This window comes from Saccopteryx leptura, chromosome 1 (assembly GCF_036850995.1).
Source record: "Saccopteryx leptura isolate mSacLep1 chromosome 1, mSacLep1_pri_phased_curated, whole genome shotgun sequence".
NCBI classification, from domain to species: Eukaryota; Metazoa; Chordata; class Mammalia; order Chiroptera; family Emballonuridae; genus Saccopteryx; species Saccopteryx leptura.
The window spans coordinates 355,667,410-355,685,633 of NC_089503.1; the positions used below are offsets into that span (position 1 = coordinate 355,667,410).

An 18,224-nucleotide genomic window follows, 5' to 3' on the forward strand; every position below is an offset into this window, starting at 1 on the left:
GACTAATTTACAAAGCTGTCAATATAATTGACACAAACTATTAAAACTACATGCATTTGAAATCTTTTGGAGAGGATATGCTTTTCTTATCAAACACATTTTTGGGGAAAAAAAATTTTCTCTTGACTCCATTCAAAATAACATAGTTGAGCCTCTGTTAGATATTTCTCCTCATCAACTTTTAAGCATTTTAAAAATGCACCATGACCCAAATTTCCCAATTACCACAATTGTTCCACACATCACTTTCCAGTATCCTTAGCTGATACTGCTCTTTTCTTTTACTTCTCTGTTTCAACACCAATTAAACCAACATATCTTTTTTTTAAATAATTTTATTTTTAATGGGGCGACATCAATAAATCAGGATACATATATTCAAAGATAACAAGTCCAGGTTATCTTGTCGTTTACTTATGTTGCATACCCATCACCCAAAATCAGATTGTCCTCTGTCACCTTCTATCTAGTTTTCTTTGTGCCCCTCCCCCTCCCCCTTTCCCTCTCCCTCTCCCCCCTCCCCCTGTAACCACCACACTCTTATCAATGTCTCTTAGTTTCACCTTTATGTCCCACCTACGTATGGAATAATGCAGTTCCTGGTTTTTTCTGATTTACTTATTTCACTTCGTATAATGTTATCAAGATCCCACCATTTTGCTGTAAATGATCCAACATATCTATTTAACAGAATATATCACAAAGTCTGTCAATATATTTCTATCAGTGGTTCTCTTTTTTCCTTTGGTCTGCATAAGTTTTCTTTTTTCTTATTTATAACAGATCTGACATCCTTTTTAGTTCGATCTTATTATTATTGGAAGCATAGTTACAAGTGAATTTCTTTTCTTTTTTCAAAATGCCCTTCCAATCGTTTATTTTTCTTTCTTTCTATGAAGTAATTTATATAAATCCCACTATGATAAATTCCTTCACCAATCAATGAAGTTAGAAAGAAGAGCCACAAAGATGATCAAAACAAGTTCTTTCATTCATTCATTTACTCATTCATGAAAACAATCACTCAGTAAACACCTGTTACATTCCAGGTTCCCTTGGAGGCACTGGTAACGCAACATTGAACAAAACAAAATCCTGCCTGACCAAGTGGTGAAGCAGTGCATAGAGTGTCACCTGGGATGCTGAGGACCCAGGTTTGAAGCCCTAAAGTTGCCAGCTTGAATGCAGGATCACCAGCTTGGGCATAGGATCACAGACATGACCCCATGGTTGCTGGCTGGAACCCAAGGCTGCTGGTTTGAGTCCAAGGCCACTGGCTTGAGCAAGGGGTCACTGGCTCAGCTGGAGGCCCCTGTTCAAGACCCACATGAGAAGCAATCAGTGAACAAATAAAGTGCCACAACTATAAGTTGATGCTTCTCATTTCTCTCCCTTCCTGTGTGTCTGTCCCTTCTGTGTACCCCACACTCTTGTTAAAAATCAAAATATACCCCCCGCACACAAAATCTTGCTTTGTAGATTTAATTATAGTGAAGGGAGCAGGCAGAGAGACTAAAAATATAAACAAGTAAATACATAATATGCTGGATGGTAAAATTTGCTATGATGAAAAGCATAAATCTAAATTAGTAGGAAAAGCTGGGAAATGTATGACAGCAATTTTGTATATTGGAAAGAATTCCCCGAGAAGATAATATTTGAGCAGAGGTCTGAAGGAAGTTATAGAAAAGATAAGGGTATGCCTGACCAGGCGGTGGCGCAGTGGATAGAGCGTTGGACTGGGATGCAGAGGACCCAGGTTCGAGACCCCAAGGTCTCCAGCTTGAGCGCGGGCTCATCTAGTTGGAGCAAAGCTCACCAGCTTGGACCCAAGGTCACTGGCTCAAGCAAGGAGTCACTCGGACTGCTGTAGCCCCCTGGTCAAGGCACATATGAGAAAGCAATCAATGAACAACTAAGGAGCTGAAACAAAGAATTGATGTTTCTCATCTCTCTCCCTTCCTGTCTGTCTGTCTCTATCTGTCCCTGTCTCTGACTCTGTCTCTGTCACAAAAAAAGAAAAAGAAAAGAAAAGAAAAGAAAGGATAAGGGTAAAGTCACAATAAAAATGAATTAAGACCAAGTTTCTCTAATTATCTTTGGTGTTTTTAAATTCTGAATAAATTTAATTCACATACTCTCTTATTTACACTCTTGATATATTAACACTTTGAAAGTGTTTTCTCTAAACCTACCCCAGAATCAAGTGAGATGCTTATTAAAAGGGCAGATTCCTAGGTTCCATAAATTTTGAGGTTAGAGCAAACCAGGAACATGCATTCTAACTCCTCCTCATCACCCTAATCTTTATCCACATCAACACTGGAGAAGTACCTAAGAACATGAAGAAGGGCAGTGACTTCATCATAACTATTTCATCATTTCCAATGCTCTGACTCAGATATTCCAGAGTTATTCTTTCTGTCACACCTACTAATGAACTGCATGTTGAAATTTTGAATGTGTATGAAAGAAAGACTGTTCATTATATTATCTCTTTAATTTTCTAAATTTTAGATATAAAGACATCACATTAAAATAACCTAGATCAGGAGTCGGGAATCTTTATGGCTGAGAGAGCCATGAATGCCACATATTTTAAAATGTAATTTCATGAGAGCCATACAATGACCCCTGTACATTACGCATTATCCAATAAAAATTTGGTGTTGTCCCAGAGGACAGCTGTGATTGGCTCCAGCCACCTGCAACCCTGAACATGAGTGGTAGGAAATGAATGGATTGTAATACATGAGAATGTTTTATATTTTTAACATTATTTTTTTTATTAAAGATCTGTCTGTGAGCCAGATGCAACCATCAAAAGAGCCATATCTGGCTTGTGGGCCATAGGTTCCCGACCTCTGTTCTAGATTTTGCTAAGCTTATTCTCCCTTTATTTCTCCATTGAAGTTTAATTGTCATTGTTATATAACTACACAAATAGATTTTAGGAATTCCTCGAGAACAGTTTCAAAATAACTAAGATGATTCACAAAGGACTAATTTATATCCTGCTTATAATTCTCGTATTACTTGAGAAAATACAATTAAAAACAAATCTCAAGAACATGTGCTAGGGGAAGTTAGATAGTAGGAGATGTGTATTTTTTCATAGTCATATCGATAATAGCTGATCAATGAGAAGGAACCCTTTTTGGATTATGTCCCAACCTATAAACAGCTTCATAGTTCCTGCAAGTGTGATACACCTCCCAAGCAGACGATACAGTTGAAAACGGTACAGTATAAAACTCATTAACAGGAAATAGTCTGTTGAATGTTCTCCAAACCACTTTTTAAAGTTATGGTAAGTACTGTTCTATATTTTAGCATTTTAAAATAATTTTTGAAAAGAATTAAACCTGGGTCTCTCTCTTTTAAGGGGATGGTTAATAGGTATATAAAATATAGATCACTTCATTGAAAATGCAATACTGTGTTCTTAAGAGGAATATGGAGATATGGAATTTTTGAATGGATTTATAAGGGTTCTGCAGAAAGCACTGCATTGGCAACCAGTCAAATCAAGGAGATAGAAAAGAAGAACCTGGCCTTAACTAAAGCAGAATATCATAAAGGCCACTGAATTGAGCAATGCAGAATATTGTTTTATCAGGATGAATCACATTTCTGTTAACATAGCTCTTGCCCTGGAGTTGGCAGCTATGTAACTGGAGCACAAGGAGAGGGCACAGATTTAATCCAGCTTCTGCTACATGCTTACTCAGTCACTCACATTAACCAGATGACACTGGTTATTTTTGTGAATGAATAACAGCTTGCTTCTCTAATTTCTAAGATATATTACTAACCTGAATATATATATTTTTTTCCTCAAAGAATACTTTCTTTCTTTTTTTTTTTCATTTTTCCAAAGCTGTCAGACAGACTCCCGCATGCGCCTGACCGGGATCTATCCAGCATGCCTACCAGGGGGCGATGCTCTGCCCCTCTGGGGTGTCACTCTGTTGTATCCAGAGCCATTCTAGCGCCTGAGGCAGAGGCCACAGAGCCATCCTCAGCGCCCAGGCAATCTTTGCTCCAATGGAGCCTCAGCTGTGGGAGGGGAAGAGAGAGACAGAGAGGAAGGAGAGGGGGAGGGGGGGAGAAGCAGATGGGCGCTTCTCCTGTGTGCCCTGGCTGGGAATCGAACCCGGGACTCTTGCACGCCAGGTTGACGATCTACCGCTGAGCCAACCAGCCAGGGCCAATACTTTCTATTTGACATATTGAACACAGTAAAAAGTAGAACTACTATTAGTAATTATTCAGATGTGTATCCTGCAAAGAATATCACCTCCACATATATATCTTAGATTGTTGTCCCCAAATATTACTTTTTTTTTATTATTGATTTCGAGGGAGAAAGAGAAAAATATCAGTTTGTTGTTCCATTTATTTGTGTAGTCATTGGTTGATTCTTGTATGTGCCCTGACCACTGGGATGGAAACACAACATTAGCCTGTTGGGATGATGCTCTAACCAACTGAGCTACTCAGCCAGGAATGATTACATCATTTCTAATAATGTTTGCACAAGAGTCTGGTGCACCTCTCAACAAACAAATAGGGCAAAAACTCTACAGGTATGTTCTATGAGTTGAAGTGCAAAACAAGTTTAAGAAGCAAATAGCTAAATAAGCAGATTCTTTCTGTATATAACAGGTACCTTAAGTCTTTTCCTTTTTCAGCCAACAGGATACAATAATGTGCCCTGATAATACTTTCATGGAATGGTAGTGGAGACAAAGGTTGGCGGGTGTTTTTCACTGCTGCAGTCTGGTAACTGCCAGCGGAGAAGCTTTTCTACATTGTTTCAGGAGTATAACATATGTGTATATGTCAGAGTTGTCCCTGACTCCCAACACCTGGTTCCACAAGGCCCTCCTTGCGGCTGCACAGGAGGTACTATCTTGGGGCTTCCTGTAAAATTTCCTAATATCCACCTCCACGTCACATGGCCATTCTCACTGTCTAGTGATTCCTTTAAACAGATGCCTAAAATACTGGTATAATAATCAGCAGGACAAAATGTAATCTCTAGTTGGTAAGTGATTTTTATTGAATAATGTGTCATTAGTATTATATCTGATTCCAAATGGCACTATTAATGCATACATATATATTATCTTCATAGTCTAAAAGTTAATTTTGAAATACTTCAATGCAGGGTTATTAGTTTTCTATTGCTGCTGTTATAAATGACCACAAACAGCAGTATAGAACAACACGAATTTATTATTTCGTAGTTTTTGTAGGTCAGAAGTCTGGATCTCTGCTCAAGAGTTGCACAAGGCTGAACTCAGAGCATTGGCAGGACTGCTCTCTTTTCTGGAGAACCTGCGGATGAACCCATGGTCAGGCTCATTCAGGTTTCAGCAGAATTCAGCTTTTTGCAGTTGTAGGACCGAGTCTACTTTTCCTTCCTGGTTGGCAACTAGGGGTTGCTTCAGCTTTGAGAGACAACCCATCTCTAATCATCCCGGCTTGTGGCTCTCTTCCTTCATCTTCAAAGTCAGTGGTGGCAGCTGAGTCCTTACGCTGCTACTCTCAGACCATCCCCATAGAGAAAGGTTATTCACATTTAATGACTTGTGTGAATAAACTGGACCTACTCAGATAATTCAAGACAATTTCTCCATCTCAATGTCCACACATTTTTATTGTGTTTATTTTTAAATTGAATTTTATTGAGGTGTGACTGGTTAACATAACTAAACAGGCTTCAGGTGCCTAATTTTACAATCCAATTCTGTACACTGAATTGTGTGTTCATTCCCCCAAGACAAGTCTTCATCAATCACCACTTATCCCTCCCTGTACACTCCTCCGCCTTCCCCCTACCCCCAGGCAGTCACCACACTGTTGTCTATCTCCATGAGTTTTTGGGGTTTTGTCCATTTTTTTCTATCCCTTCACTTCCCTATATGCTTATAAGGGTTTTTTTCTTGCTTATTCCCTTCACATATTTTACCCAGACCCTCAACCTATCCCACACCTGAGAGCTATCAATCTGTTCTTTGTAGCTATGAGTCTGTTTCTATATTGTTTATTTTGTTCTTCAGATTCCACATCTAAGTGAAATAATATGGTACTTGTCTTTCTCTGACTGGCTTATTTCACTTAACAAAATACCCTGTAGGTCCACCCATGCTGTCACAAAGGTAAAATTTTCTTCTTTTTTATGGCTGAGTAGTATTCCATTGTATAAATTTATCAATAGCTTTTTAATACACTTATATACTGATGGCCTCTTGGGATACTTCCAAATCTTGACTATTGTAAATAGCACTGCAATGTTTTGGGTTTCTTCAGATACATTCCCAGAAGTAGAACTACTGGTTCATAAAGCATTTTTAATTTTTTGAGGTAACTCCATACTGCTTTCCACAGTGGTTGTACTAATCTGTATTCCTACCAACAGTGTATGAGGGTTCCCTTTTCCCCATATCTAGCCAACACTTGTTTGCTGATTTATTAATAATAGCCATTCTGACATGTGGGAAAATGCTGTGAAGACTTTCAGAGATAGGATTACAATTAGAGCAAGCTGCCCTGGGGTGAAAGCCCGAGCAGACAAGAGTCCAGGGGCCTCTCTGATCCGTACTGAAAACAGTGCGTGCTGGAAACAGCAAAACAGCAGGATAAGATTCAGCAATAAGAAATATTTAGGCTCTCAGAACAGAGATTAGGAGTCAGCATGTTCTTTGTCCTTTACTTCACCCCCTGAAAACTTCTAGACAGAAGTTATTTGTACTGGCTAATAAATATCTGAGTAAGGCTGGGGACGGGGCTTCAGTCCTCCAGTCTGCTGACTGGGGCTGTTGACTTCCTTTGGCCCCTCAGAACATTTCATCTGGCATCCGAGTAGTTCATTGTTGCTATGACAAGTGGTGTCCCACGTAAGGTACCAGAAGAAACCACCTCTCAAAGTCTAGCAAAGGAAAAGGATGTTCACTCATCTAATTTGGTAAGGGCCACAAGAAGAGGGGAAAACGCCCTTGAATGCTTGTGGCAAGGTCACTTTTAAGGATCAGGCCAGGGGATTCTCCTCTCCCTTCATCTCTCTTTCATTAGTGGGAATTCCCATTCTCGAGTAGGGGAGTCATAAGTTACAGCTATAGGGACTCCTTGGAGCTGTAGGGTGTCAGGTAACAGATCGGAATTTAACTGCCCTTTTGCTCACAATCTGACAACAATGTCCTTGCTATCTGAAAGAGGGAAGTTTAGATTTAGGAGACTGGGAAAGCACTTTTACCAAGAGGATGGTTGAAGCAATTGGGATGGGATATGAAATGACCTCTTGGGATTAGGAAGGGCTTGTTAAAACTGCTCTCATCACCTAGCCTGAACTTCAGACAAGCCTGTCCCCCAATATTTCAACAACCTTAACCAGCAGGAAGTAGCTACAGAAGTAAAGACCTTTGTCCTTTTTCCTTAAAAAAACAAAAACAAAACAAAAACAAAACACACACACAAAAGACTGAAATGTTGGGTTTGGGTCCAGGGTGCCTTTAAACACAAGGCCTCTTTAAACTCAAATTTCCCTCACGCAACCTCTCACTAGGGCAACTTCTTCATTAAACATCTCCTTCACCCTACCTCCCCCTCCCCTTAAGCAGCTCTCTTCACCCTGGGAAAGTTCTGGGAGTGTCCTTGGGACAGGCCTTCAGGAGGGACCTGAGGGTCAGGAAAGGGAGATAGTCTGTGACCAAGGCCATAAACCTGTTACAACTGTGGGAAATAAGGACATTTTCAGAAAGATTACAGGCAGAACCTAATCGTAACTATGTAGTTTGGCTTTTGTGTGTGCCCTGAGAGATTAATTAAAACTCAATCTAAAAATTCCTTATAAAGTTCCAGTAGAGCAGATTGTAAAAAGCCAATATAATCAATTACTATTCTCATTGTTTTTATGAAAATTACCAGGCCAAATTAACACTAGACTTAAAATTGTAACTAGGATAATCTTAATTTAGCTCTTTAAAAAAATAAAAATAAAATAACAAAGGGTAATTTTAGGAAGGAAAAAGAGAAACCAAGTCATTTAGATATCTTAAAGCTTTCTTTTAGAGACCTGGGAACTTTTGTAATCCTGAGAACAACAGGAGAACTAACACATCTCAAGACCCTCTGCAGGCTATAATAATGGGATGGGTCATGCCAGGACCTCAATGTACAGGGGGGAAAAAAAAGGCGATTTAAAAATCCAAGCAGCTCAGTATCTCATCCCCTTCCTTCTCTTCACTCATCCTGGAAGGTTGCCAAGGATAAATAAAAAGTCTTACCTTCTTTGCAATTATTAATAATACTATAAAATATAAAACTATTCCCAATGTTTTTTAAGCCAAATGATCTAGAAATACATTTGATATCACTACTAGTTTAATTTTATTAATGTCTTTTTAACGTTTTTAACCAAAAATATGTTTGTTTTGCCTAGGTTTACAAAAGGTTCCTGTTATCTTTTTTTGAAAATGTTTGTTTGCAAATAAAAGAACCTGTTTCTAAAGGTCATGAAATATATTTATAAAAGTATCAATGTAAAATTGCTAATTACTAACTTAGTTCTCACTGAAAGTTAAGGTTTTTAGAAATTGAGAACTTTAATTAATTGAAAAGAAACTGTATCATTTTAATAATAAAAGGTATAAGGTATAGAGGTACTTTTGAAAGTAAAAGAAAGTAAATAAGTTCTGAAAGCTAATTATTTCTGAATAGATAAAGATTATGAAAGTTGTAGAAGGTTTGTGTAAGTTGCAGAAGGTTTCTGCAGGTTGTAGAAAGTTTGAACAGAGGGAAGAAACAAAAAGAGAATAGAAAGTAGACAAAGGTGAGAAAAGGAGAGGAAGAACTTTAGAAAAAGGATTGTCCTAAAAAGAAAATAAAAAGTAACATTAGAACATTCTTAGGGGCCTCTGGCTCTTGAGAAATTCACCCAAATTACAGGTATCACAGAAAGAGCCAATAGTCTTCTTAAGCCCCAATACACAAACAAAAAAGGAAGAGTCAGGAGGAGAAACTCACCCCACAAAAACAATTGTATAAGGTTCTTTTTACTCTTAATATTTTGAACATTTCCTAATCTGGATTTACTGAAGCTGAGAGGCATTTGATAGCAATAAACCTCTCATGTTGTACCAGAATTTATTAGCTGGCCCTAAGTGGCAGAATCCAATCAAATTTCTAACTTGGGGGCATAGGTATGTTGCAATTTTGTTATCAACAAGTCCTCTTTGAATACCAGTAAGGAATGTGCAGATTTATCATGAGTTAGCATCAACCTTTAGAAAGCAACCCAGTTCCAGAGATCCAGAAGCTGATAGTGAATGCACCTCTGGGAATGAACCAAAAAAACAAACCAAAAAAAAGGACACCTAGCTCACTCCCAAGCCCTCAGGGAGTACCTGAAATCACCTGGGATACTTTGAAGCATCTAATTGGGTGTGCTGAAGAAGTTTTGCAAAATAAAGGCACACCTATGACCCCTGTAAACCTGTTTCTCTTTATGCTTGCCCTCCACATTCCACTGCAAACACTGCCACCTGTTAACAAGCCAGTAATCACTGAACTACCTAACCATCTTCCTTTCTATTGATCTTTACTAAATAAAAAAAGGCGGATATGTGGAAATATGCTGTGAAAATTTGCAGAGTTAGGATTACCATTAGAGACAATGAGGTGTTCAAGGGAAAAAGCCCAGAGTGGATGAGAGTCCAGGAGCCTCTCTGACCCAGTACTGGAGACAGTGTGAGGTGGACACAAACAAACAAACAAACAAACAAAAAACAGTAAAATAAGATTCAGCAACAAGAAATGTTTAGGTTCTCAGAACAGAGATTAGGAGTCAGCATTTTCCTTATCCTTTACTTCACCCCCAAAACATCTGCTGTCTTCTTCCTTGAGTTATTTGTGCTTGCTAATAAATATCTGAGTAAGGCTGGGTACCCGGCTTCTGTCCTTTGATCTTCTGACCAAACTGTTGCCTCCTCTCAGCCCCTAGGAGCATTTTCTCTCGGCTGTGAGTAGTTGATTGTCACCGTGATGAGTGTTGCCCAATGTGAGGAACAGGAACCAAACAACATGTTTGCTTCTCTGAATAGTTCATTGTTGCCATGACCCTGACAGGTGTGACTTCATCTCTCATTGTGGTTTTAATTTTCCTGTCTCTGGTGATTAGTGATGTTGAGCATATTTTCATATATATATATTGGCCATCTGAATGTCCTATTTGGAGAAGTGTCTACTCAAGTCTTTTGCTCATTTTTTTAAATTAGATTTTTTTTAAAAGTTTGAGTTCTTTATAAATTTTAGAATATTAACCCCTTATCAAATGTGTCATTGGCAATTATTTTCTCCCATTCAGTGGGCTATATCTTCATATTGTTGATGGCTTTATTTGCTGTGAAAAAACTCTTTAGTTTTATGTAGTCCCATTTGTTTATTTTTTATTTTGTTTTGCTTGCCTACAGAGATATATTAGAAAAAAATACTGCTATAAGAAATGGCTGAGATTTCACTGCCTATGTTTTCTTTAAGATTTTTTGTGGTTCTGGGTCTTACACTTAGGTCTTTAGTCTATTTTGAGTTTATTCTTTTGAATGGTATAAAAAGGTGATAGTTTTATTATTATTTTTTGCATGGATCTGTCCAATTTTCCCAACATCTTTAATGATTGAACTGTCCTAAGAGGGAAATTCTTAGTAATAGAGGCCCACCTCCAGAAGCAAAATAAATAAACAAACAAACAAACAAAGAAATAAACTCACACCTAAAAGAGCTAGAAAAAGAAGGACAAAGCCCAGATTAAGTAGAACGAAGAACATAATAAAGATTAAAGCATAAATAAATGACAGAGACTAAAAAAATATATAAAAGATCAATGAAACCAAGAGTTGGTTCTTTGAAAAGATAAATAAAGTTGACAAGCCTTTTACCAAATTTATCAACAAAAAGAGAGAGAATGCAAATGAAATCAGAAATGAAAAAGGAGGAATATAAATGACACAACAGAAATACAAAAAATTGTTAGAAATAATTACAAACTGTCAAAAATTTGGCCAACCTGAGTGAAATGGGTAAATTCCTAGAAACATATAATCTTCTAAAACTGAATCAGGAAGAATCAGAGAACATGAATAGACCAATTGAAACTAATGAAATTGAAGCAGTAATTATAATACTACTAAAAATAAACTCCCAGCAAGCAAAAGACCTGGACCAGATGGCTTCACAGGTAAATTTTACTAAATATGTAAAGAAGAACTAATGCCTATCCTCCTCAAACTATTCCAAAAATATTCAGGAGAAACAAAGACTCCAAAGCTTATTTAATGTGGCCTGCATAATTCCAAACTCAGAGAAAGATACTACAAAGAAAGACAATTATAGGCCAATATCCCTGATGAACACAGTAGCAAAAATCTTCAACAAATACTAGCAAATCAGATCCAACAATACTTTAAAAAAGTCATATACCATGATCAAGTAGGATTTATTCCAGGGATGCAAGGTTGGTACAATATTTTCAAATCAATAAACGTGATACACCACAAAAACAAAATGAAGGATAAAAATCATATGATCATATCAATAGATGCAGAAAAAGCATTTGCTAAAAGCTAACACCCATTTATGATAAAAACTCTCAGCTAAGTGGGAATACAGGGAACATACCTCAATATAATAAGGGCCATACATGACAAACCCACATTCAACATCATACTCAATGGGCAAAAACTATAAGTGTTCCCTTTACGATCAGAAACAAGACAGGGCTATCTACTTTCACCACTCTTACTCAACATAGTACTGGAAGTTCTAGCCACAGCAATCAGACAAGAAGAAATAAAGGTCATACAAATTGGAAAGGAATAAGTGAAACTGTTATTATTTGCAAACGACATGACACTGTATATAGAAAATACGACTCAATATCCTTACTTTTTAAATCGCATCAGCAAAGTCCCTTTTGATGTGTAACATAACAAATTCATGGCTTCTGGGGATTAGGATGTAAACACCTTTGGGGGCCATTATTCTGTTTACCATACAGGGTTTGACAACCAATACAGACCAGGAGACAATTCTCGTCTGCTGTCTATTTTTGTAAATAAAATTTATTGCAGAGTAACACCCATTTGTTTACATGTTGTCTATGTCTGCATTTCACCACACCATCATAGGCGAGTAGCTGTGACAGAGACCACTCTGCTCGCGCATCTAAAATACTTACTATCTGACTCAACTAAAAAAGCTTGCTGACTCATGCTGCAACAATAGCGTAATTATTCTAAAAATCTTTTTGAAGATTAGCTGTGTATTATGAATAAAAATAAACTGAATTTGAAATGTAATTGCAAAGAATGCTTACTGATACTAGAATTTAGAATATACTCCCCCAAAACTGTAAGTAGAGAAGGATTCTATCTTTATTTCAGCTCTTGGCAGAGCCATCAATCTTCTTGTCTAGTTAGCATTTCATGACTCTTCTATAAAAATTACCGAGAGCTTTGTACAGGCAAAATATCAGCAATCTCTTCTACCTGGACAAACACCATGCTAGAAAAGTAATTTAAAAAATAAAGAGATACAAAAAGCCTTTTGTAGAAATTATAGATGCATGCCAAGTGATTTTTATTCTTTAGATTGTTATCAACATTTGAGATTCATCAAAATACTCATTGATGAATGTTACAATCTCTCTTCATCGTTTCTCATGCTTATCTAATGTTAACAAGCATATTCATTACAGTCTTTCATTGTGTTTTCTACTATTATTTACAAAGGCTATGGATCATGATTAATTTCAGTTTCTGCATCTAAAACAAATTTCTTAATTTGTTAGATTGACCCTATTAGTATGCAAGCAAATATGGCAATAAAAGCCCCAAAAAACAAAAACAACCCACCCACATGTCCAAATTCCCATGAGATCTTTTATGAATATGACTAATTTGAGAACTACAAATACACCTGATGCATTTTTTCAGTCCTGATAGAAGGAGTATTATCTATTTGAGTTGTTGCTAAGGAAGAAAAAAAAGTGGCCAAGTTAGATTTCAGAAACTGCAGTCCAGTCCAGTCTATCTTCCACTAGAAATAGAAGTATAGACAGCCTTATCTGGAAAAATAATGCATGTTATCATTTGCAGAGTTAATAAAGCACTAGATAACTAAAATACATCCTTTTCTTATTCTTCTAACTCATTATTAAAGATAGGGATGTTAGCCACCTTACAAAGTCACACCAGGCTCAGACCTGTCAGACCGAAGTAATCCCAAAGGTGGGTCCGTGTACATATGCACGAGTATATGAATGTGTGTGTACATACAGGTCCATTCTAGTATACTTATTTAGGTCTCAATATTACTTTCAATAAAGTTATTAAATTTGTTTTGCATTAGAGAATCTAACAATATCAAAAAGTATAAATAATCACACTGAAGTAACCTTAAGTAATTTGAGAAACAAATTCTTTTTCTGGGGAAAGCAAATCTGGTATTTCTTCAAAGCAATCAGCAATCAGTTCCTATACCTAAGCACTAAGGACCACAATCCTGATTCTATAGGTCATAAAAATAAAGCCATCAGCAATAAAAAACAACAAAAAACAAAACTGAACTAAGAGTAGTATGGCTTATTGACTTATGAGCTGGTTAAAACTGTAATTGGCTTGGCTAAATATAATTTGGAATTTCATAATTCCATATTTGAGTACCTCTTTCTACCAGTTCCCATGGGTCTTAATATATTTAACACACTTTAAATGGTATTTGTTAAAGGCTTTTTAAAAGAATACATTTCTTTTGGAAAAATTTTAACTGGTTTTTCCCAAGACTCATTATAATTATTAATTCCCATTCTTCATTTTTTTCCACATGGTATATGAAACAGATATAATTTGCAAGTCATCATCTATTTCTGAGCTTAGAAAAGTATAGCAGATGCTTTTGATATAAGAAAATTGGTGAAGGTAGACTGACTTTATTAGAAATATGTCATATCAAAAATAGTTCAATTTTGAAGGCAATAATAGTGATTATATATATGTATGTATATAGTTATAATAACATTTTAGCTTATTTTAATCAATTTCAATATTTATATTTAAGATAAACTTTTCACATTTTAGTGAACTCGATTATGTTTCAGTATAGGCTCTTTTGATTATCACTTCAATGGGAATAAACTAAAATATATAGAACATCTCTTTATCAGATTAGTAATAAATGTTAAGATACTCAATAAATCAGTCCTGTATTCCTTTCCTCAGGGAACAATAAAGTATTCACAAAATCTAATTTGGATGGTAGGTATCAATACAAGCATTAAAAATTCAAAACCGTAGAGTGTGAAGAACTGCGTGTATTGTACACAGAACAGTGTAACAGATATTTATAAAACAAGGAAGAGAGCAGGCTCCACTGTGTGGCTGTTACCTGGGTGGGCAGGCACTGCAAGTGAGTGGGGCGTTGGAGAAAACTCACAGCCTTTCCTTCTCTGGTGTAAACTCTTCTCCTCCCCAGTCCCTTTTGTAACAGATTAGTCTAGATTCTCTTAAATCTAGGCCATCTGGGGTGAATATAGTATCATTTTAGGGATCTGGTCAAGTCACTCAAAATACTGACAGACAATTCTAAGTGGCCTCTGACCATTACTTATTTGTTCTTATAGTTTGATATCCATTGCCACTCCAGTGTCTAGCTGGTGCTTAATAGAATATATTTTGTTCTCCACAAGAAGAAAATATATTTTGCATGGTTTATCTCTTCTGTAAATTGGCTGTCCCAATATGCCTCTAGAAGAGAAATATTTGTCCCAAAGCTTAAATCTATTAATTTTAAACAATTTTATTGAATTAAAATTGTAAGACTGTTTCATCAACATTATGTTTTGTGTGTCGTTACTAAAGAGAAGACTACTTTTTAGTAGTAGTCTTCTACTTACTCTTTTTTTAAAATTTAAGTGAGGCCTACATACTTACTCTTTTTTTTTTAATTTATGTAAGAGAAGGAGAGACAGACTCCTGCAATCACCCTGACCAGGATCCACCCGGTGACCCCCATCTGAGGCCCATGCTCTGCCCAACTGGGGCCGATGCCCGCAATCGAGATATTTTTAACTCCCGAGGCAGAGGTTCCATGGAAACATCCCCAGTGCCCAGGGCCCATGCGCTCGAATCAATGGAGCCATGGTTATGTGAAGGGAAGGGAAGAAAGGGAGGGGAGGGGAGGAGAAACAGATGGCTGCTTCTCCTGTGTGCCCTGACCAGGAATCATACCTGGGACTTTCATATGCCCAGTTAATGCTCTACCACTGAGCCAACCAGCCAGGGCTCATCAACACTATTTCTGAAGTTACTCTTTCTTTAACTTATGAAAAAAGGGCATTTAATTAACATGGTCTTTAAATTCTAAATAATGTTATCTTGATATAGGAAAGCTTTATAAATGTTCACTTACATCAGGGGTTGGGAACATTTTTGGCTGAGAGAGCCATGAACGCCACATATTTTAAAATGTAATCTGTGACAGCCATACAATAACCCATGTACATTATGCATTATCCAATAAAAATTTGGGGGTGTCCTGGAGGACAGCTGTGATTGGCTCCAGCCACCCGCAACCATGAACATGAGCGGTAGAAAATGAATGAATTGTAACACATGAGAATGTTTTATATTTTTAATGTTATTATTTTTTTTATTAAAGATTTGTCTGCGAACCATATACAACCATCAAAAGAGCCACATCTGGCTTGCGAGCCATAGGTTCCCGACCCCTGACTTACAGGGTGATTTTTCCTTAAGAAACACGGTATGCATTCTGACACTTGCTTTTTCAGTAAGCAATTCAGGAGATTCATATATCTTACTATTTTTAACCAGTATGTATAACTAGAGAGACATTACCATGATAAACAATAAAAACAAACAAATAAGAAAATAAATATTTTTATAACAAATTTTAAACATACTTAAAAGCATTTTTAAAATCATTTCTCAGTTTTCAAAGTAGTGATGAGGTTATGGCTATTCTAAAAATTGAGGAAGTTGGTCTTATAGAAATAAAACACATTCTCAAAGTTAGATGCGATCAGTATGGCAGAAATAGAAAAAGACTTAATAGTTTAAATTTTAATTATGATGTCTAAAAGTTTTTGCTGAGAGATTTGAGATTTTCATTAAACAATCTAAGAAGCTTGAAGCATCTTAGTAAAAAGTGGTTTACAATGACAAGGAAGATCATTGTAATTTTTTATAAAATCAAGGCTGATTTTTTTTCCCTCAGGGAAAATCAGACATTACAAAATAGCAAAAAAGGCATAGGTTTTGTAAAACAGAGAATGATATTAAAAATTTTATTATGCCATTCACTAAGTATATCAATTTGGGAAAATGAGAATAACTTTGTTCTTCGGTTACTTGTGTGTAAGTCAATTTCATAGAAATTTTGCAAGGAACAACAACAGAAAACTATGGATATGCAACCCATGAGACTGACTTATATTAATAGAGAAAGTATAAAAGTATAATTAGGAAATTCTTAATAAGAGCCACCTTTGTTGCCCCTACTCATCAATAATTTAATTATTCCAAGTGAATATATAAAGGATATGTAGATATGTCTACATAAGGACTGAACAAAATGCAGTTGAATGGATTGTCATTCTGGAATGGAAGATTTAGATTTGGAACACCAAGGTAGCTATAAGAAGCCCTTTCTAAATCCTTGACTTAGCATTTCTAAATGTTGCCCATCTCTTCTACCCTGGAGTACACTGGAGTTAATCACTCTCCTTGTCTTATGTTTATAACTTTAATTGTTGCATGCATATTAAATCTATGTATTTACATGGCAGTCCTCTGTACCTCATGGTGAGACAGGTACTAATTCACCTTGACCTCCCTATTGCCTATCTCAGAGCCCAATAAAGATGTGTACACTGATAAACAATTTACTATTATCTTGCATAAACTAAAGAGAATTTTATCATGAACACAAGCATAAAGTAGGGCATTTTATTCTATAAATACACATTTTCATAACAAATTTATAACTCTAAAAAGCCTAGAAAATATGTTATGGTCTTATCAGAGAAAAGTATGACTATTAATCTTGTTTAAAAAATATATTCTACAAACAAGCAAATAATACTTACATTAGACAAATGAGCTAGTTCTATCTCCAGAAACGAATCAGTCGTTTTGGGTTCAGGCCTTATTGTAACCACGATGATTTTGGAATTAATGACAGTATAATTTCTGAAACAGAGTAATAATAATTAAGAGGAAAAACAATTAATGACAAATATGAATTTTTACTGCTCAATACATGTTGAATTAGCATGTTAAATAAATGTATCCTTATCAAAAAAGTAGAACAAACAGATTTAAAAAACATGATACTAAAGTGTAATTCATGAAAAGAACAGTTAATTTTTTGTTATAAACAATTCCTACGATTGTTTGAACTAGAACATTTTGGGAAGGGGGAGCTATTGGGGACTGCTACTACTTTAGATGCAGGAAAGATTAAAAAGCAATAACACTGACAAGCTTTCGATTACTTACATCTGATTCACCTACGAGAGGGATGAATTGTGAATTTAAACTTTTAGAAAATCTTTAAATGAATATAATCAATTGATCTCAAGGTGGACCACACAGTTTATTTGTCCAGGAAACCAAATATTCTTCTTGTAAAGTGCTGTCTTGGCATTTAAGACTATCTCAAAATTCATTAAGTTGATTGATTAGAGTGTGGTACAGCATAAAAGCAAGTAGAGTATAAATATAAATAAATGCTGTTGATAATTATTGACCATCATTCATTTCAGCAATAAAGATTTACAGGCCACCTCTTTATCTCAGTATGCTCAGTGTAAGGAACATAGTTACCTTTCAAAATATCTGACCAAGTATAGTTCACTCACAAAGAAGTTTTAAATATTTACAAGCTACAGAAATTATACATAAATAAAAACATTTAAAACTTAACTCTTTCTTACACATATAGATTTTCACACTATTTTTTTTAAATTCTACATATCAATTATTATCTAGATATTTACAATTTTATGGTACTTAAGCTTTATGAAGGAATGTATTTCTTTTTGAAGAAATATATATTTTTTCATTCCTCCTTTCTGAATTGAAATAAACTGTCTACACATCCATAGAGCATATACTATTCTGGGAAATTCATAATAGTTTTGA

The 18,224-nt window shown here is 35.9% G+C and overlaps 1 protein-coding gene across 3 annotated transcripts in view; it reads right to left on the bottom strand.

Moving 5' to 3' along the window:
- ADGRB3 (adhesion G protein-coupled receptor B3) overlaps window positions 1-18,224 on the bottom strand; it is a 796,575-nt gene that overhangs the window by 334,233 nt on the left and 444,118 nt on the right. For all 3 annotated transcript variants that reach the window (XM_066359103.1, XM_066359102.1, XM_066359101.1), the window contains one exon: window positions 17,168-17,270. In XM_066359103.1, the coding sequence (XP_066215200.1) occupies window positions 17,168-17,270 (103 nt within the window). The remainder of the gene's footprint in view (window positions 1-17,167; window positions 17,271-18,224) is intronic.